Below are 22,241 nucleotides of genomic sequence, written 5' to 3'. Positions count from 1 at the left end.
GAAAGGGACTTGACTCGAATTAGGGGCATAGACAGATACAAGATTAACCGGTTTGTCTTCTAGTATCCCCATCAAGATAAAGTAACAGCCATTCCTATCAGCAATTTGAGAGTGTTGCACAAAAGATATGTTATTGCTTAAGAGTATAGCAACTCCGTTACGCTTAAAGGGACCATTAGCAAGGAAACCTAGGGAGTACCTGTTATCTTTAAATAAGGGGGTGTTCACAGATGAAAAATGACCCCACAATGTAACCCCACAATGTCAGCTTTTGTTTAAGGAAAAATGTAGGCGCTAGCCTACCTTTATTAGGGGAATTTAGTCCCTTGACATTTAGAGAGAGAACCCTAGTCATTGTATAACCATTGGGAGAAACAGATGAGCATGGAAACTAGTAATTTACATAGGGAGAACACAACAAATAAAGTGCCTATGGCCTGAGATAAAGTGTAGTATCGAAGTGAGGGGAAAAAAATGCAACAACTGGAAGGGGAAAGAAAGTGGTAAAACAATGATAGGGGAAGAAATAACCAAAACTGTCCAGTATAGCGGACCAACATGACTACTGGAGGGAGAAAAATAAGTGCAGTAGTATGGGGAAAGTAGGTGCTTGTTGAGTGGCCTAGCCACATCACCCATATACACCTATCAAATAAATAGTAAGTCAGTTAATGTACCCAATTACGAAGAGCAACTGAGTAACAGTAGGTAGAAGACAAGGCTGTAAATGCATTAACACATGAAAGAGCATAACAGGCTTAAACTTTGCCACTGTATACGGGGCTAGGTTGAAATGTGTAAAACCGGAAGACAGCAATAATAGAAAAATAAATAAAACAACATGACTAAATATATGCAAGTTTGAATATAATAAGGAATAATACTTGACCATGAGTCCATGTCCCAGAGGAGTTTGGCTGCAAAATGGTTGTGCCACAAGAATGTCCTACATAGTCGTTCAGGTGGTTGACAATTTTGTGTGGTGTGTTGAGTTTGGCTTGGGAGCAGGAGGACAATTCACCACAATGTCCCATTTGAGGAGGAGCTTGACTCCTGCATCTAGGAAACAGTGTAGGAAGAGTTCTCATGGGTAATTTATTTATTTATTTACAGTTTCTTATATAGCGCAGCAGATTCCGTTGCACTTTACAATAGAATAAGAAGCTTTACAGGAAACCCCCCAACGGGAGGGAATTTCATAGGCGTGAGGGATGCTGTGATCGGGGCTAATGATCTTCTTCTAGCCAGTGTCAATACAGAGAAATCCAGAAAAAGCTGTAGGCATCCCAAGGTATCAGAGTCGCTGACTGATCGCGCAGCTCTCACGAAGTGGGCACGGAGTAGAGTTTCTCTAGGAAAAGCCGAAGAGACTGTACGAGGTCTGGGAATCCGGTGAACACGATAAGAATGCAAGCAGAAATATGTGTCACCCAGGGCAGTAGAAAGCCAGGAACGTGACTAAATAATCCACTGAGGCTGACAAAATATAATTGTAGTTATAATAAACGTAGGCGGCCAGCAATGGGGGCAGAGAGGCTCCAGCAGTGTGAAACCGACAGAGTTAAAAAATTATTATAACTGGTGCAGACTAATATAAAAAGTGCAAGATTGGCACCGCTAGGGATAGAAGAGTGCACAGCTGTTCTACAGGGCTTGATTCCCAAGGTGGCCAGGGGTGGAAGTCAGAGGGGACCAGGTAGTAAGGTAGTTGCTTACCACCGATTGCAGGAGACCGCTTGTGCGAGGACCACAGATCTAATCCGCCACTGCATGGAGTTAGGCCACCGGGAGCTGAAGCAAATAGAGGCCCAGGATTCACAGAGGATGAGAAATGAGGAGGGTACACTGCGCTGTACAATATGGAAATAACTGAATTAAATTAAAATAAATTAAATGCAATTAAAATTAAAATCAAATACCGTAGTGCAGTGGTTCCCAAACTTTTTTGAACCACGGCACTCTAGACTATCAGAATATTTTTCAAGGCACCCCTAGGTCAAAAGTTTGTTGTTGAGAAGTTTAGAAAAAATATAAAATTAAGTATATTGTGTTTATATATCAACCTTAGGATCAATTATGTAGTGAGGAACAATATTCGCTTTTGCTTGCCACATATTTCATGATTGGCGGCCACAAACTCTGCTTTTGCCTATTGAATTTGTCCTAGACCACCAATCCAAGGCACCCCTGCAAGTGTCTCGAGGCACCCCAGGGTGCCTAGGCACACAGTTTGGGAACCACTGCCATAGTGCCAATTATGTTTAAAATACAGTGACATTTAATAAAAAAAAACATGTAGACATTATAGTATATCATGAAAAAATAAATGAATAAAAATGAATGGATAAAAAAAAGGTCTGTAGTATAACAGAGGAAACCAAAAATTAGTATCAGTAATAATTAGTACAGACCTTTTTTATCCATTCATTTTTATTCTTTATTTTTTTTTTCATGATATACTATACTATAATGTCTACATGTTTTTTTTTTATTAAATGTCACTGTGTTTTAAATCTAATTGGCACTACGGTATTTGATTTTAATTCAATTTATTTTAATTTAACTCCGTTATTTACATATTGTACAGCGCAGTGTACCTTCCTCTTTTCTCTAGCAATTTATAAGGGGCCGACTACCCCTCACCCACACTGCAGCTTGACAAGGCATCTCATATACCTTGCGCCCCTACCACGTGTTGATAACTCATTATCAACCCTTCTCTGTCCATTCACAGAGAATGAGGCCGCAGCGCCTCTGCAGGCACAGCGGGACAGGCTGGCTGCAGGGGTAATCAGAGGGCGCTCTCCGCCGGGAGAATCGCCACCTCTTGTGGAGCTGGGACCGTGACTCGGGGAGCACTGCAGGCCGCAACCCGTAGGAAGGCACCAGGTCCTTCCCTGGCTCCTAGGTCAACACAGCAGGCTCCTGAGGTCGTCCAGAGAGGGTGAGGGCACTGAAAGATGGGCTGGCCGGGCGCTGAGAGGGCTAAAAGCCCAACACAGGCAGGATCAGACTTGTTACACATCCGCACCTAATGGCTTCCATGCCATGACCCCACTTCATTTGTACTTTTATGGTCATTACTTTGCATGTTCCATAGTCATGGTTACATTCACACTGTCGACATATTAACATGTGTATTGTCGACCGCACCCCACCCCCTTGAAATTCTGGTGTGCAAAAAGTTACCGTGGCCCACACCAGCGATGAGCAACAAGGCAACCCTCCCAATCCTTCACCTTTGACCTCCAATTCCTTCCCTCCTTTTTTTGTTATAGCTTGGTACAATGGGGTAGATTTATCATGGCAGACTATTAGAAAAGTAAGGGAAAATGTTTATTTTGATGTAAAAATTTGTACTTGTTTCCTAGCACGGCGCCCAATATATTCATCTTATGGCATCTTATGCGATCGCATCGCATGCCATATAGCCGCATACGATGCATGCGATGCGATGGTATACAATTTTTTATTGTACAACTACCCTGATGGGTCCTTACAATGTTAAATGGCCCCTCATAGTCAACGCCACCCCCACGATCAATAGCAACCCGAAGCGTGGTGAGCACAGCGAGCTCACGAGGGGCGGCGGTACGCGTCCTCCGACCTTTTCATACCCCCACTATCCACGTCGGCGTGGAGTTGATTTTAGATAGTGTGGCGAACGCAGCGAGCCCCATGAGGGGACATGGAATACGAGCCACAGCATGGCGAGCGAAGCGAGCCCCTCGAGGGGACGCGCAATACATGTAAAGTAATCCGTGTCCGCTCACCGCGCTTCGGGCTCGATGGCTCGCCACACTAACTTAAATCAACTCCACCCCGACGTGGATAGTGGGGCTATGAAAAGGTCGGAGGACGAGTACCACCGCCTCTCGCGGGCTCGCCACGCTTCGGGTTGGCGTTGATCGTGGGGGTGGCGTTGACTATGGGGGGCCATTTAACATTGTAAGGACCTATCAGGGTGGTTGTACAATAAAAAATTATATACCATCGCATCGCATACACCGTATGCGGCTATATGGCACCAATTTTTACATCAAAATAAACATGTTCCCTTACTTTTCTAATAGTCTGGAGCTGCACACTAAATCAAATCAAAGGTAATAGGATATCGGCCTTAGAAGTCAATAGAGGACAATGTAATTATTTAGTCGGCACGGGGCGGTGCAATTTATATGTTGCTCTAACGGGGCACAAGTGCCACATTTCTGCTCACAGCCTCTCTGGAGGGCAGAAATGTGCAAAAAGCCTGCAATTTGGGTGCCCAAACTGCACTTTTCCGATTGTTTAGACAATTTCTGCGGCTAGACCATGTGCTTTTTTAGTGTGATAATCAACGAATGCCCAAACGTACTGACGTCGAGCACCCGTTAATTATCACCGTCCGTAAAAATGAACTGCTCCTAAGATCTCAAAATCACCTAAATGTCCACAATCCCTTTAAGAATGTCTAGTTTACCTAAATCTCAGGGCATTGCTACATGCTAGACATTCAGAGCATTCCATGCGTGTTCTTTATCATGCAATGCCCATTCAGTGTACTGTACTATTTATTCTGCTGCCCTACCAGAAGAGATAATGTGCTGTGTATGCGGTTTTAGATCAAGGTTTGGTGTATCTATTCTGTTGGTTCTTTGCAGAAGTCATTGTTTAGCATTGTTTTCCAGAGCATGTAAAGCACGGCAGGAAAAAGCTGCAGTCTGAGATAACTACCGCAGGATTAGAGCACAGATCAGCAAGATCCCTACACCTGTGTTTTCATATGTATTTGCTACACTATATCTTCTGTTCAAAAGCCAAGAACAATATTTTCTTAATTCATCCAATTCAAGATAGAAATCGAACTTTTACAAGAAGTAGTCTGATAACTAAATAGTCTAAAGCTTATGTTCCCACAAGATTTAAGTTCCCATAACCTGCCCTAGAGAAGTTCACTACATGTCAAGTGTTTAAATGGGTCTATTCAATGGGAATTTAAACCTACTTAACCATTTCAATGAACTTCATACCAACCAAGCAATCAGGCTTTAAAAGACTGGCATAATCACCACAAGGAGAACCAGTTCCTCCGGTGATGCTTAGAATAGCAATCTTCAAAAGATGTATTATAAAGTTAAACAGAAAACAGTATGTTCACGTATTAAAGGTTTAAATCTATTTTTACCTAAAAACAGCTGATTACAAAAGAAAAAATATGGTTCACAATCTTCAAATCAAGAAAAAATAAATAGTATTACATTTAGTTATGTAGAACTAAAGTCTGTACATCCTGTAACATTCACCTTGCTCAACCGTGTGTACCCTGTGTATTATCCAATCAGATCACTGTTATATTTACGGCATAGACAATCAGAATATCAGAACGTTCACATTGACAAGAGATAGATCTACTTATGTGTGACATAGCGCTCAGGTCACCCATGTAATTGTGTAAGCGCAGGGCTGCATGTTACAGAGGTGCTGTCATTATGTGAGGTGTGTAATGCACAGTTATACAGAGTAGCCCAGCCCACAGCCGGGACCGAACAATGATACAAAAAAATGGACATGATTTTGGAGGTAAAATTGTGGTAGAAATAGGATTTTTTAAGAGCAAGCTACAGTACTTGCTAATTGTTATCGCGTTTACTCTGAAGAAAGTTTTAGCTGAATTTTCATAAGACAACACAACGTGGCTTGGCTGTGACAGCTTCTTTGTTCATTTGTATTTTTATTGTGTATAACACCATTTTGTCTTTGCTTCACAATTGTGGAGATGAACATAAAAGAAGGAGACATATGGGAACACTTACTATTGTGCGCAGTCGATAAGTTGGTATTCATTTGACCTCTCATAGCAGGCCTTCACACCATCATCATCCCAAAGCTTTTGTGCGTGTTCAAAAAACTCCTAAAAAGGCAGAAAGAAAGTAATTTAGACACAAACCAATTCTGTTCTAAAAATAATTGAATAAAATGAAAGTCCAATAGTTATTTGAAGGATTTTATACCAAAGAATGCTGGACTTTGTAGTCAAAACTACTGTTAGAGAACATAAATTAATGCATGTTTTATAAACCTATGACATTTGCAAGAAGGATTGGCCAGCGTATTGGGTCTATTTTTACATGACTGCTGTAGTCTGGGGCTGGGCAATGAAGACCATTAGTTAATATGTCAGTAGTGTAGCCAAAACAATACACGACAGATAGTTGTATATGGTTAGCACCACAGTAATAACCGTACCGCATTTTCTTACAATTTGCTGTGTATGAATTTAATCTGTACACAATACACAACACAGTTCAAATTCTCCAACATGACCCATTCCATTAGGTACAAAATGCTCTGCTCCTGAAATTCCCTCTTACTGTATGATTGCCGTCACCAGTGTTGAAAATACCCTTCTTATCGATTAACTAGTTATACACAGGTGATGGCAATCATACATTTAGCAGACATTTACTACAACACCCCAATATCAAAAGCTTGGACATACCCTATAATGGTGTATAGAAACCCTAAAACAAATGTATTTGTGTTTAAATAATGCTACAAATGGTAAGATACCACCAGCTCTGTGGAGTTTGGAATGCTAATAAAAAAAATACACACAATCCCGTTGTAAAAAAAAAGATCATATGCATAGCCAGTGCTAAATAAAAACAAAACATAACTTGTCTGTAATAACATTAGCACATATATTGGCGTGTATAACCCGTACCACACACGCTGAGCATTTAAGTGCAATAAAGAATGAAAAGAGTTAGTCACACAGTCACAATGCATCTAATGTGGTCACTTCTGCATAGCTTTTTGTTTTGATCTTAAGAGCCACAACAATTCAGTTTTTATTGATCATTTGTTTAATAAAATAACTTTACCATGGAATGGCAAAACATTCACTCAGTTGTCTGTGCTAGTTTGACATCATTCTAATTTTGGATATCACTTTTGCCTGTGGAGAAAGGATAAATTCTGACTCAGAGTTGACGCTTCCTTAGGCCTTGGATAACTATGTACCTAATGGAGCAAATATAGGCCCTATATGATTTTAGCCCGATAGCTCTAGATAGCTTCTACATTAAAGCACAGATAGCTCTGTGTGTATGTCCCTGAGCGAGGGAGCCTGACTAGATCTAGACTACATTTAGTCAAGTTGTAGTCAGATCTCCAGTGTTCTAACCACAGAACAGCGGTAAGCACATATCTCTTATCACACAATGCTGGTGCATAGCATGTGCATCAGCGATGTGTGCTAAACTACATCGCTCAGCCTAGGGCTGAAGTCATCCTACTGTATGTGAATGCCCCCTAAGTCAGTAAGGAGACAGATTTGGGGTTTCTAGATGACTCGAGTACACTTGTAAATATCTGAAACACAGGTCACATGGAAAATGGGTATGCAATATAAAGTACGTGTAAATTCCAGGTCATGTGAGGTTTACACATTATTCAAGCCATAACAGGTATCAGAAAAAAAAGAGAGGTAAAACGATCAGTGTCCCCACTGTCCTCAGAACTGCATTTCATAACCTTACATGTTCAGACGCTGCCTTGAAATGTCCCAAGTACATAAAAAACAATATACGATGAGTGTCATCATTCTGTTTAGCTGGCTGTATACAGTAGTTTGCCTTGTTTACAATGAATACACTGATCTCACCAAAGAGGGGCATTGAGGAGGAATACTGTGAAATCAGCAGGGCTATTTTTGGCTCCTGGTCATGCTTACAGAGATTAGCAGTTTCTATTGTGCTAGTTTAATAGTTTGCACATAATGTTTTATTTACAGCGAATGTGCTAACGTAAAAGTGTGTTTTCAGCCATGCTAAATATATACAGGGATTTCATAAGAAGTTTTTCCCGTTGGACTCGAAAACACACACAAAAAACATTGACCGCTAAAATCGACCAAGCAGATGGCTCTATAGAAAATCCTTCAAGTAACTATCAAAGATAAAAGTTTCTTCATATTGGCTATTAAGGCACAGTACAACATATCTAGCCATTTTTATTGGATGCACATACTACAGTATATAGATTCATCTTCTGGGGTGTGTTTTTCCTTTCAGAACAAGCTAAAAAGCCGAAGGTAGAAATGAAACAAACCCACCCAATACTACAAAAAACCCCAGTATGGTAGCATAGTGTTAGCATTGCTTCCTGGCAGTGCCGAGGCTCTGGGTTCATGGTTTATTGAACACGACCGTGGGCTTTGCACAAACAAAATCGTTTATTATCAGACAGCCTGCCCTGGCACTTCAGAAAAGTTCATATCAGGTCAGAGGGAAAAAACAGGAGAGAAAAAAAGTCACCAGGAATGTTCTTAATGTTGTACAATATTATTATGTGACTTAACTTCAAAGGGGAACATTTGCAAGAACTGGTACAAAGGGGAAAGGTGCTACAGATAATCACATTCTCACAACAATTTATCTAGTACATATTAGAAAATGTGAGCAAATATCGGAGTGCTATTATCTAGAACACTAGCAGTGTCACTACTGGTGAAGACAATGCACCGACATACTGTACTGCTGACGGTAAATGTATTTTTGACAGTAAAAGGAATGAACACTAACAATGGTTCCACAAGAACTTGATAAGCTGCACAAGATCAGATTCACAAATAGGTATACCAAGTTTAACTCCGTAAACACTATCTACTGTAAGCCGTATAAGAAATAGTTTAGATTGGTGGTGTTCCCGCTGCATTTTCTATAATTGTACATAGTATTATTTAGTAGTTATTAGAAGAAAACTATTTGGGAGCAATCATGTGAAAAACTAGTTAACACTAAGGGGCTATGTATCAAAGCTTGGAGAGACAGAACAATGGGTGATATGGAGAGATAAACGTCCAGCCAATCACCTGCTAACCGCCATATTACAGCCTCAGTTTGAAAAAAGTCCGTAAAGAGGTGATTGGCTGGACATTTATCTCTCCTTTTCACTCTTGCATTTATCTCTTGTTAAGGCTTAATACATCTGCCCTATTATGAGAGAAAGTATCACTTGATCAGTTCCTGTCACTTTTTTAAACAGAACCTTTAAAGCAGGTCTGTCCATCCTGCGGCTCTTCAGCTGTTGCAAAACTACATATCCTAGCATGCATTGCCACACTATTGCTGTCAGTAAATGCTAAAACTGTGGCAGGGCATGCTGGGATTTGTAGCTTCACAACAGCTGGGGGCCGCAGGTTGGACAGGCTGCTTTAAAGTGTAAGGCAGAAGCGGATTGATTGGCTGCTACTGTACATTTCACAATTGTATCTCTGTCCGAGCTTTGATAAATACCACCCTATATTATACACTGTTTATTTATAGCTGAATTAATATAAGCAAGCAACCAAAAGAAACAAATAGACATAAAAGTACCTAAAACAGGCAAATAGAGAACATATCACATGTCAAGAACCCTTAGAAATGGTCTTAGTTCAGAGTAAAATTTAGACACATTCTTCAGCGTAAAGGCATAAAATATTATAGAAACGCTCAATTGCCTTTCTAGGTTTTCTATGAAATATAAAACCGATTCACGACATTTGTGCTCAGTAAACGTTTAGTCACCGCAGTATTCAGTAAAATTTGTAGACAATAACTATGCAATTGGAGAGTGTGTAATTAATATATGAGGTAGGTACTACTTTGTAAGAAACAAATGAGAATAATGACACGTTGTACAAATAATGTCAGATCAATTTCTGTTCATCATATTTTCAGTAAATCATACGAATGTGCTAAAAACCCAAGTACACACATGCTTTACAATATGACATGATCAACTACAGAATAATAATATGAGGAAGGGCATCTTAAAGCTGTGAAACTTACCATTCTTTAAATAGGTTAATCATACAAAAAGTCACACAACCAAGTTAAACCGACACTTCCCTTTAAGACTTAAGTATTAAAACGACCAACATAGAATTCCAAACAATATACCGAGATGTCCATCAATTACAGGCAACTCTTGGCATCCCCAAGTGTATCTAGAAGGCGGTCTACTTCTATTCTGTATATTTGTTCCCAATTTTTGAGGGTTGAGTATTCCTTTAAATAGCGGTATATTGGAGTGATGGGTGTTTCAGCGTTTAGTCATTTTTCGAAAGTATTTAGAAGGCCGACTAGTGGTCATAACAGTGTAGGCCAGCTCTCTGCAAACAACCCATAAACCAGTAAAGGAATTAAAGGTGGTCTATGTAGCCCCCAGAAGAAAGATGAAGTGGATGGAGTACCAGCCAATCAGCTCCTAACTGCCACATTACATACTGTGTAACCAGTTAAGTGCTGGATAGCTGGTTTTATCTCTTTCTTCAAGGGTTATATTTACTAAAGGTCAATTTAAAATCTATTATAATCAATGTTGGGCTTTCAGGGCTAAAACACACATTTACTGATGAATGTCGATTTTTTGCATTTTCATTTTATATGTTAATGTGTGTCAAAGCCTTAAAAGGTTATCATCAATTGAGATCAATTTTAAATCAAATCAACAAAGATTTTTAGTAAATAAACCCCCCTAGATGTATTAAGAAGGAAATGCTGTGGGGGAACAAACCATTGAATCCAAAGACCTAATGTGCTGTCATTTTTCAACACCTTCTTTGATTAAACATTCACTTTTATCAATTCAGCCCTCCTAAATAGCTTATAATGACATACATTATACTTAAAATAAAGCTTTACATTAAATGGCTTGGAGTACACCTAGAAAGGCACTTGCATGCCAAAGCATCAAAAAAAGCATAAAAAGTTAATTCAATCAAAAGTTCAGGAAAACCATGAAAACGTCCAGTTCAAAGAGCAAGGAGTAAAAATAAAAAAATAAAAAATAATTGACACTACACTAAGGTTTTGTCCTTTCCGACCACCAATCTCCATTCAATAAAACTTTCCCTATAAATGAAATACTTTTATTGCACTGCTGGTAAAAACTGCACGTGCTACTTTTCTTTGCCGGCATAAAAAATGCCCTTCACACAGTAAAATCCTGTAACTCTTGACCTGTTCATGATATTACCGTTGTACTATATAAATAGGTAGCAAACCATTGGTGTGCTCCTATGCTCCTGGGAAACGTTCTTTTTCTGAAGTAGCCAAACTTGGGCCCATGCATCATTCTCATAACATTATTTCAACACACTGCACACTTTACTGCGTCATTCCTATTGGTTCCTGTCCCAGTAGAGCTTACAATCTATATTCCATGCCTTTCTTTTACATAACAAGTGATCAAACCCATAAACAATACTGTAATCTATTGATTCAGTAATAATTAGAAGTATGACCAAGGCATGAGGTTATTTGTGCCACAGTGTTTGGAGTTTTTAACTAACCTACAAAATGGCTGTTTCCAACATATGTATGCAAATGGCAACTTTAATAAATTAAAACCTAATAAGGTTTGTCGTCTTATCAGGTAATTATCTATATTGTTGTTAGAAGTAATTTTTCTCTACACTATACTTTTACTGTTAAAAATATTAAAAGCTTATAAACAAGTGGTAAATCAACCTACTTATTCATATTGTTATATTGGGAACTGTGTGTTATCCTGTAGGCCAGGCATCTCCAAACTATGGCTCTCCAGCTATTTATTTATTAGCAGTTTCTTATATAGCGCACACATATTCAGCAGCGCTTTACAGAGAATATTTGACCATTCACATCAGTCCCTGCCCCAGTGGAGCTTACAATCTATATTCCCTACCACATGTACACACAGACATTCTAGGGTTAATTCTTTGGGATCCAATTAACCTACCAGTATATTTTTGGATTGTGGAAGGAAACCGGAGTAACCGGAGGAAACCCACGCAAGTACAGGGAGAATATACAAACTCCGCACAGTTAGGGCCATTTTGGGTATTGAAGCCATGACCTCAGTGCTGTGAGGCAGTAATGCTAGCCATTACACCATCCATACTGTAGCTATTGTGAAATTACACATCCCAGCATGCCTTGCCAAAGTTTTGCTATTAGGGAATGCTAAAACTAGGGCAAGGCATGCATGTGTAGTTTCACAACAGCTGGAAGGCCATAGTTTGGACATGCCTGCTGTAGGCAAATGTTTTCTAGCTACCAAAAGTTTAAATACATTATTCAATACATCCAAACATTTAAAGCGTTACAGGTGAGGTGTTTACAAAAAACAAACTTTGCTTAACCCATATGCAGTTTTTTTATTATACAGACTAAATGGGCATCCCCCCCTTGAACACTATACTCAGTACTGTAATATCTGGGGAGGCAGACAACTGCGCCACCTGTATTATCTGCGCTAACTGATGGCAGACATCGCAGCACGAAGGTCCAATCTCATGTGGAAGGGAAAACGACCTCATACAGGTCATAAAGGTCCGCCAGTAAGATTGTACCATGTTACAGTTTGGTTACACCACTGGTCCTTAACAATATGAAACACACTTCAATGCTGGAGATTTGCTCTGTGTTGCAGATTTTGTGGCTTCTAATATACGGCCAGAGTTATTAAACAGCCGGCCAATCAGCTCCTACCTGTCATTTTTCAAACCCAGCCCGTAGCATGACAGGTAGGAGCTGATTGGCTGGCTGTTTCTCACTCTCTACTTTATGATATTTTGAAGCTTGATACATCAGGCCCATAAAAACAAATTCAAAGCAAAAAAAAAAAATGTTACCCACCACGTGGCATTCTGTTATTATTGCCCCTAGTACCTCTACAAATAGAAAAGGGCTGAAAGCACACACAATTAAACATACCAGAATAGTCACATTAAGCCATGTTTCCTTATAAGAGCCTATGGCGCACATGTTTGTATTGGGTAGTCCATGCACACTACACAGAGAATGCAGTCACAATCTCACCTTGTCTTGAAGGACATGCTAACCGACTGGGAGCCTAAGGCTCAAAGAAAAAATGTGACTTGGCCTCAGTCACAACAGAATAAGACCTTTGTATTTGGCCCTTTACAATTTCTGGTTCCAAACTGTAAAGACTTACCACAAATAAATATACTATAAAACAGAATGAAGAGGTCATGATGGTTCCTTACTAAAAGTAATGAGCAAGGCACAGCTTGCAAATGCGTTTTACATGCTTTACTAAAACAATCATACATTTTACTCCCATACTGTACATCCAGTTAGAAAATGCAGTTTAGAACATTCTTTTTTACACGGTCCTAACTTTAGTCCAGACAAATGAGCATTTTCTTACTTCTGGAACAGAAAACATTTAACATTTTTATTTTGCTTCTTTTAGAGAAACCAGGGTAATTACAGAATGGAAATAACTGGAGAGCGCTATATTTAGAGTCCGCATTAAAAACGCTGCAGGAGCAGTTTGAAAGACAATTGTAAATAACAACATACAGTCTTTTGTCCCAGTAATAACATTTCATTGATGTACTAATGTGCACAGTTGACAGTACTGACATATTTGTGGGGAGTGTGTGTGTGTGTTTTGCCACCCAACTCTTTCTTTTTAAAAGTGAAAACAGATAAGGTTCCTTTGAATTTCAGAATGGTCTCCTGCGGTTTCCGTGAACAAACCTGAGACTTGATCAGTCCCTTGGCTTAAGATCATGTGCAATACTCCTCTGTGGCAATACCCAAAGTCCCAAAATGCCTGAGGTACCGCAGCAACAACGTCCAAACAGAGAAGTGTTACCACTTAAAATAAACCACCACCATTAGCTGCCTTTAATTTTTCATCAGCACTTTCATCAAATCGTTCATTAGCACTCATGTTATGGCAGAGGATTCATTAAAGCCATTAAAGAGCAGCTACCTTAGTACCCAAAGGATTTGCTTAATGATAACAATGTCAGCCGCCTTATACACCTGCTCTGGTGCCAGCTTCATTAACTGGCCACCCTAGGGAGGGGACAAGTTCCACTGCACCCCCAACTGAGTATGTTTTTCTGCTGTAACTTCTACACATGCAATAGTCTTGCAATTATCTCGCAATTATCTTACTAATTAGTGAAGTATTTTAGTAAGCAAAGTCAACAGTTTGCATGCCTGCAGTTACCAAGAAACCGCTAACAAGCCGTCAGTGACATAAGGCATAAAATGCAAACTCCAACTCAAAGTTCGATGTCTCTGTAAACAGCATGTTCCGTTCACACAAGACACATGCAATGATAATGATGATACATTGTAACCAAGGCTAATGGTGCTAGTGGTTTTCCACACTGCCGTTGCTACACTAAATATGTATTAACACCTTTTATTTGTAAGAGATATAGAGTGTCTGCAACGACGTACAAGGGGTAAACAAAGAAACATAAAATGACAGGACATGGGTACACTGCATGGCCATGGCAGCTGTTCTTTGTATTTACCACCTTCACTTACCGCTCCCCAAAACTTCATAATATCTGTACAGTGATCTTATATTTGGGGGACACTAGGGCTGTATCCCCACTGTTTATACTAAACCAAAGGAGAGGGGCACATTTTCTTGTAATGCACACACTTATTTAAAGCCACAAGTAATAACAACTTCCCCACACAATGCTAATATTTCAGGAACTTGCTGGAATTAAAGTTATGGGAAACACAGCAGTGAGAATGTGGGAGGGATTCTTTTTATGCATTCCAGTCTACAGTTCTGTAAGTCTATTGAAGGGCATTGTAGAAAGTCACTCAGAGGCTAAACATTTGATAACAGTAGCTATGCAGGCACTTTGCTATATAGAACGTTCACCTACAATGTCATATGTGGAGAGCAGTTTTAGAATGTTATGGTTTCTATGTATTTCTAACAGCAAACAGTCCCTTCAAAAACTATTTTCCTATTAAAGATTTAAAATAAAAACGTACAATTTTATTCCATAAAACTGAAGTAAAAGTTAATTTTAAATGCTATAGGTGGGATCTTCTTTGGTACAACATACATCGTACCTGTATTCTTACTATGGACAGAAAACGGAGACTGCTCACAATACCAAAAATGTATCGCTACAGAGGGTCCACTGCAGTGTTTGTTAGCATTATCACAGTCATATTCAGTGTGCAATACCTCTTAGAAGGGGCACATACTGCACATTTTTAAACAAATCAAGTTTTCTCATTGGAAACTGCTAAACCTTTTATAATTTAGGTTTAAAACTAGGTGCTATGCGACACATATGCAACCTTTATCTTCTGAACCCATAGAGATTAATAAGAACTTGCGTACAAGAAAACCAAGCTGCCGTGGGGAAATTTGTTGATGATTTGTAAACAGCATGTCCTTGGGGGGACGTGTCAGAGCAAATCTGTGGTTCTATATAGTAGAAGCTGGTTCCAGGGGGAGTCATTAGATGCCACAAAACGCAAAGCTTGTCCCATATGGACATTCACAATGCAGAATAGCACCCTTTGTAGTTGTGACAAAGCTAGACATATAGAAATATGTATATACATGACAAAGTGTGTGTGTTATGTGTGCAGTTACAGTATGTCACATATAGCATGATGTGGAGCTTCCTGCTGGGAGGGGGACAACGACGACAAAAGAGCAGTTCTATACATAACAGAATTAAACATGTGCAGTGGTCACTTACTACATAACGGAAAATCTCCAAAACTGTATATTTTTGTTATGTGTTTATAATCGCTAATTGAACCTGATTCAATGTGTTTTATTTTTATAAATATGTGGATTTGTAAATACATTAATACAATATTAAGTTTAAATAAGTGTTGTTTTGCAGTCTGATATAAGAGGCTATTAAATAGCGAGACTGTACTGCGCAATTTAAAAGGCAGTGGACGCCTATAGACTATACCAAAAGCTTTTTGCAAGTATCACCACTCTCGCACATATATATAGGGGGAAATTTACTAAGATGGGAGTTCTATATCAGATGGGATGGTGCTATAGGCAACCAATCAGATACTATCTATTCTGTTATAGAAAGTGCTAAATAGATTGTTATTGGTTGCCCATAGCAACATCCCATGTGAAATAGAACTCCCATCTTCGTAAAATTCGCCCATAGTTTGTGTCCACACGTTGTTCAAAGGAGCCGTGTTTTTACCATGCATCATAAAAATGCTTATTTTAAAAGTAATTTTTACATTGGACAAAATGCCAACTGAATCTGCATGGTAGCCGAGGCCTACTGGTCAGACTATGTCACATGCACGTTTGTGAGTGGTACAAAGGATTTAGGTCTATACATGAAGCAGAGAAGAGAGTGGGGAAGGGAGCCAGTGGAGAAGTTGCCCATGGCAACCTATCAAGCTTTGAAGTAACATTTAACAAGTGCATTCGATAAAATGATACATGGCAACTGATTGATTTCCAATTTCTCCACTGGCTTACTTTTTACGTTCATGAATAGACCCCTTAGTGACACTTGTGAGGACGTTGAAATGTGAAAAGAATTGAGAAAATTGTTCGAACTGCCACCAACTCGGCATCTGAATGATATCAGAAATGGTAAACATCGACAATTTTATTATTTATTTATTAACAGTTTCTTATATAGCGCACACATATTCCACAGCGCTTTACAGAGTATAGTTGAACACTCACATCAGTCCCTGCCCCAGTGGAGCTTACAATCTATATTCCCTACCACATGCACACACAGATATTCTAGGGTTAATTTTGTTAGCAGCCAATTAACCTACCTGTAGATTTTTTGGTTTGTGGGAGGAAACTGTAGTACCCAGAGGAAACCCACGCAAACACGGTGAGAATATACAAACTCCACACAGCCATGGTGGGGATCGAACCCATGACCTCAGCGCTGTGAGGCAGTACTGCTAACTATTAGACCATCTGTACTGCCCCATAATTAATACAGATACACAAATTTAGCATCAAGGCCTTAACAAGACAAAAATGTTTGTGCTTAGATGGATCGAAGGCTTCTTACTGCCAAGCAGAAAGCAAATTTGTACAAACATTTTTGAACAAATTCAAGATTCACATGTTATGAACTAAGTAACTACCTTTGATGAAACATGATTATTCCAGTACCATCACCAAGAATGATGCTCATTCACTTTGCATTTTGTTAATTCATAAAAAAAAAACACTTTTACACAGTATTGCGTGTGTGTGTGTGTGTGTGTGTGTGTGTGCGCATATCTTGACGTAGGATCAGCCATACCAAAATGAATAGTAAGTATTTAACTCTCTGCGCACGGAGGGGAGCAGCTAACTCTCTCTACCAGGAGCTACCTCCCTGGTGACAGATATATAGAAAAAGAAAAAGTAGTAATGAGCGCTCTCTTGGTGGAGTTGGAGGGATCCATTTAAAATGGGGATATCCTGGGAGCTAATACCAGAAAATATACCTTTATATGTGCGGTACCCTATTGCCAATGTAAGCTTAAAGTAAGCAACTCATCCTATCTTGAAACACAGAATGTGGACCAAAAAAATTGTTAAAATCAACATCACCCCTTTATTTGGATATAGGGTGTTCAAAGATTTTGTATTTTGGAAAGACTTTCAGAAAGACTCAAAATATCTCTATTTTGTATTTTTGTTCTTGCTCTCTACAGTATTTACATCTACTGACATACAACTATTGGGAGGAAATAAGGTTTCTGTAAAAAGCCCAGCTTGACGTGGTTGCATCGGACGCAACCACATCAGACAAGTGGTTAAAAGAGCTCCAGACAAGCAGGACCTTCACAGTTGCGGAGACTTTCTCTTCTCTGTATCCAATTTTCATAGTGTATGACATCCTGGTGAACACTGATTGTGTAAGAGGGGCGTATGTGTGAAGCAGTTGTAACCATTTTATGGGCACTAAGTGAAAAAAGCAGTAACGCATGCTCCTCGTTCATTTCATCTCCATGTTGGTCATGCATGCAGCTCAATATAATGAATTTAACAACAGCAGCATACTCCTGGATCTGGCCACTGATGATAAAACTTTAGATCATTTGTAAATGTACTGCCTTGAAAAGTTATATAATGGAGAGTGATCAACAATGTAAGACCTGTGTAAGCAGTAGTAGCCAAGTGTATAATATTATTGTATATTTAATCGATACTAACCTGGAACATGCTGCTGATTTTATTTAGCTTTTTAAGAATAGCCCATTTTATAGTGACTCTAAGGGGCGGAGTCCATCACAAACAAGCTACTCACAGTAGACGGAGTTGCACAATTTTCAGTCAGTTGCTGTAGGTAGATTCTGTTCGCATCTCCATAGGGCGAGTGCAGAATCTGCCATATACAATAACACTTGGAGGCAGCTAATACCCGTACAGGCAGTTTCTTCTGTAAGTGAATTAGACACTAAGGGGCAGAGTCAACTAGGCATGGTAGGTGCCTGAACGGATTCCTGCAGCAGTGCACACTGACTGACAACAGGCTATTTGCAGCCTTTGGAGACGCATCTCGAGCTGCCACTGGATGAACAATAAAGATTAAAAAAAAAAAAAAAGGTACTTGTTTCCTAGCACGGCCACACCGATTAAGATCGGGGTGGTCGTGCTGAAAAAAATCGGGTCGATCGCATCGCATGCGATTTGGTCGCATGCGATGCGATCGACGCGACCGACCGATTTTTGACCCGATTTTTTCATTAAATCCAATGTAAATTGGGTCCCTGGGACCCAATTTTACATTGGATTGAATGAAAAAAATTCCAAACCCCCCCAAATTGAAGCGCGTACACAGCGCCCCACGATAGACGGCAACCCGAAGCGTGGCGAGCGCAGCGGTACGCGTCCTCCGACCTTTTCATGCCCTACTATCCACTAGGGCGTGGAGTGAGAATAGAATAGTGTGGCGAGCGCAGCGAGCCACCGAGCCCGAAGCGTGGCGAGCGCAGCGAGCCCCGCGAGGGGACGCGGATACCTTCACAGGTAATCGCGTCCCTTCGCGGGCTTCACAGGTGTCCGCGTCGCCACGGACACCTGTGAAGCCCGCGAAGGGACGCGTTTACCTGTGAAGGTATCCGCGTCCCCTCGCGGGGCTCGCTGCGCTCGCCACGCTTCGGGCTCGGTGGCTCGCTGCGCTCGCCACACTATTCTATTCTCACTCCACGCCCTAGTGGATAGTAGGGCATGAAAAGGTCGGAGGACGCGTACCGCCGCCCCTCGCGGGCTCGCTGCGCTCGCCACGCTTCGGGTTGCCGTCTATCGTGGGGCGACGACGGGGACATTTATAATGTGAAATGGGTCATATTGACCCATTTCACATTTTTTTACATTTTTACACCATTTCAATGTTAAAAATTTTTTTAACATTGAATCCTATGTAAAAATCGGGTGCATCGCGTCGGGACCAATGTTAATGGTCCCGACCGACGCGATGCCCCCGATATTTTACCGTTCCCGACAAGATTTCAATGTTAAAATTTTTTTTAACATTGAAGTCAATGCAAATATCGGGGGCATCGCGTCGGTCGCGTCGGGACCAATGTTAATGGTCCCGACCGACGCGATGCCCCCGATTTTTGTTTCCTAGCCGGCAAAATGGACCTGATTTCAAAAGAAATCGGGTCCATCGGGGTAATCGTGTCCCTTAATTAAGGGACACGATTACTTAAGATTGTGGCCGTGCTAGGAAACAAGTACCAAAAAAAATCCTAGCTACAATTTCACAGAGACACTTGCTCACAGATTGTATAAATATAATTTTCAGTATCAAATGAAAGGAGATATTCAGAATTAAACAATAAAAAAAGTTCACGTTTTAGTTCCCAATTTTAGGATAAACTTACAAAGGTATTTGCTTCATCTTGGCTCTCTAAAAAGGATGTATACCAGTATTGGAGAACCATCCTCCTAGTCAGTCACAGAAAGGCAGTAAGCATCAACAGGGGAGGACAACCATAGACCTGATCCATAACAGTGGTGGGTATTAAAGGTCATATGTTCAAAAATAGTGCCACGGTGGCCATACCAGTAGTGTTCATTCTAGCACCTGCTAGCATTGAAAACCCATGCAGTTCCTGTTCCCTGTCTGGGGTGTTGTGGTCTGCTGTGGTGTTTCTAGCACAGGTCTGGTTTGCATATCAGTGCTGATATACAGACCACACTGTGCTAGATGCACTACAGCAGACAGCGACACCCCAGGCAGGGAAGAGGAACTGCATGGATCTCAAAAAATCTCAAAACTACTGAGGAGGAAAGGGCTCTAGAAGTCTCTATTTCAGGTTACAACTTAAAGGTAGGTAAAGCAACTGTAGAAAGCAATGAGGAAGGTAATGCTGTGTACACACGGGGCGATAGGGGCTATAATCGCAGGCGACCATATTGCCAGTGATTGGAGTGCGCACCAGCGATAAATCGCCGGGTGCGCGCTCCCGTTTTCTGCCACATTGTAATCGCTGGTCGCAGGAGCTTGCTCCTGCGACCAGCTAATTACCTCTGCAGCTCCCCCAGCAGAGGTTCCTTTTCATCAGCGACCATCTCTGGTCGCTGATGCAAAGGAGACACTGGGCAATATATTGCTCAGGAATATATTGCTAGCAATATATTGCTGGGCAATAAATCTCCCCCCCCGTGTGTACGGGGCTTCAGTCAGATGCTAGATTGCATAGGGAGAAGGGATTTGCAGCAGAAAATAGTAATAATGCCACTGTATATGTCATTGGTACGACCTCTTCTAGAATACGGTGTCCAGTTCTGGAGGCAAGATCTCCACAAGGATATAAATACATTAGAGACAGTACAAAGAAGGGCAACTAAAATGGTGCATGGCCTACATCACAAAACTTACCCAGAAAGATGAAAAATTCTCAATATCTATTTTTTGAAACAGAGGTGGGAAAGGGGGGACATGATAGAAACGTTCAAATATATCAAAGGTTTTAACAAGGTTCAAGAGAGAAACATTCTTCAAATGAAGAGAAGTATTGGAACACGATACGCACTGAAACTGGGGGAGGTGCAAGAGAAATCTGATCAAAAATTAAGAAAAGATAGTGGACAAATGGAATAGACTCCCATCAGAGGAGGTAGAGGCTAACAGTAGAGCAATGTAAATATGCATGGGATAAACGTAACAATAACCTTACAAAGAAATGAGGATCAAACAGGGTTTAAGGGTAACAATATGTCTAAAATAGGGGCAGACTCCTGTCAATTTCTATGTTTCTATATTACTTTTGTAACATATTAAACATTAAAAAAAACTAAATCTTTTTGTTATCACAATTTAAAGCAATGTAGCCTAGGACTTTTAGAAGCACATGTAGACCTGACAAGTAAATCTAGCACTGATTAAGCTGGAGTACGAGATGAAGAAACCATTTCTGAGGGGTCACACATAAGAGGGTTTAAAAACAATTGCTAGCTAAAAGCGTAAAAAAATGACTATGGAACTGCCCTTTACCGCTTCAGGCAATACTGAAACAGACACAAAGCTAAGAATTCACTTACATACAGTTTTGATCCATCGGTGTCAAAGGGTGTTGAATAGGCTTTACGAACCTGCACAACATGAACACCTGAGGCCTTACCGAAAGCAATAAAGAAACAAATCTATTTAACACAACCACCTCGTCTGGAAAATTCATCTTATTAGATCACATTTTGCCCCACCCTAAAACTCACAACAATCTGCATGTGCCGTGGCAATGTTCTTACTTGCCATACACCCCTTTTGACTTTTACAAATTGGGACTATAGAATGACATTTATTTTTACAGCAACACGCTGTAGAGTTTTAATGCCAGTTTCCATATAATCAATATAATTGATTGGCTGGGCATACACTACTGCGATTTCTGATATGCTGGGCAGTGTATGCCCATCCAATCACACGCGAGGAGCCCAGGCCGGGTCACGTGTGATCCATCACATGCGGTCCTTTAACTTGTGATGGATCGCATGCCGGTCGGGAATCTGAGGTCGGGCCTGCATGACGGTCTGGCCACCGGCTCAGGTCGGATGCGCATGGGGCCATGAATAGGACCTGAGGGGACATCACACTGAACCAATTTTGGCTGATTTCTCTACCCATTCCACCAGGAACAGGTGAAATCTGCCAATATCGAGTTAGTGTATGGGGACCTTCAGGCTTGCAGTCTAATAAGTAACAGAAACATAATAGTATTCAATAACGGGTAAAATTATGCCGAAATACAACATTGTTTACTTGATATTTAAACGGTTTAAAAAGCATTTGTAAATGTGGTCAAGCAAAGTGTCAAATACTGTACTGTGATGTATTCACCAAATGCGATAAGCATTAATTCTAAAAATAAATCTCCCATTCAATAAAATGATCTAAATTTAACACTTCAGCCTGATTGCGTTGTATTTGCTTTCCTCAGATTACGTAGCAGCTGTACGTTTCCTTT

The 22,241-nt window shown here is 40.4% G+C and overlaps 1 protein-coding gene across 2 annotated transcripts in view; it reads right to left on the bottom strand.

Annotated features, from left to right (window-relative positions):
- The window catches only part of GNAL (G protein subunit alpha L), a 283,334-nt gene that overhangs the window by 57,190 nt on the left and 203,903 nt on the right, over nt 1–22,241 (bottom strand). For both annotated transcript variants that reach the window (XM_083187665.1, XM_083187666.1), the window contains exon 5: nt 5,796–5,893. In XM_083187665.1, coding sequence (XP_083043791.1) covers nt 5,796–5,893 — 98 coding nt within the window. The remainder of the gene's footprint in view (nt 1–5,795; nt 5,894–22,241) is intronic.

Source organism: Crinia signifera, chromosome 5 (assembly GCF_055691185.1).
Source record: "Crinia signifera chromosome 5, ASM5569118v1, whole genome shotgun sequence".
In the NCBI taxonomy this organism is placed as follows: Eukaryota; Metazoa; Chordata; class Amphibia; order Anura; family Myobatrachidae; genus Crinia; species Crinia signifera.
The sequence above is the reverse complement of the archived record's forward strand: the minus strand, read 5'-3'. Positions and strand labels throughout refer to the sequence as shown.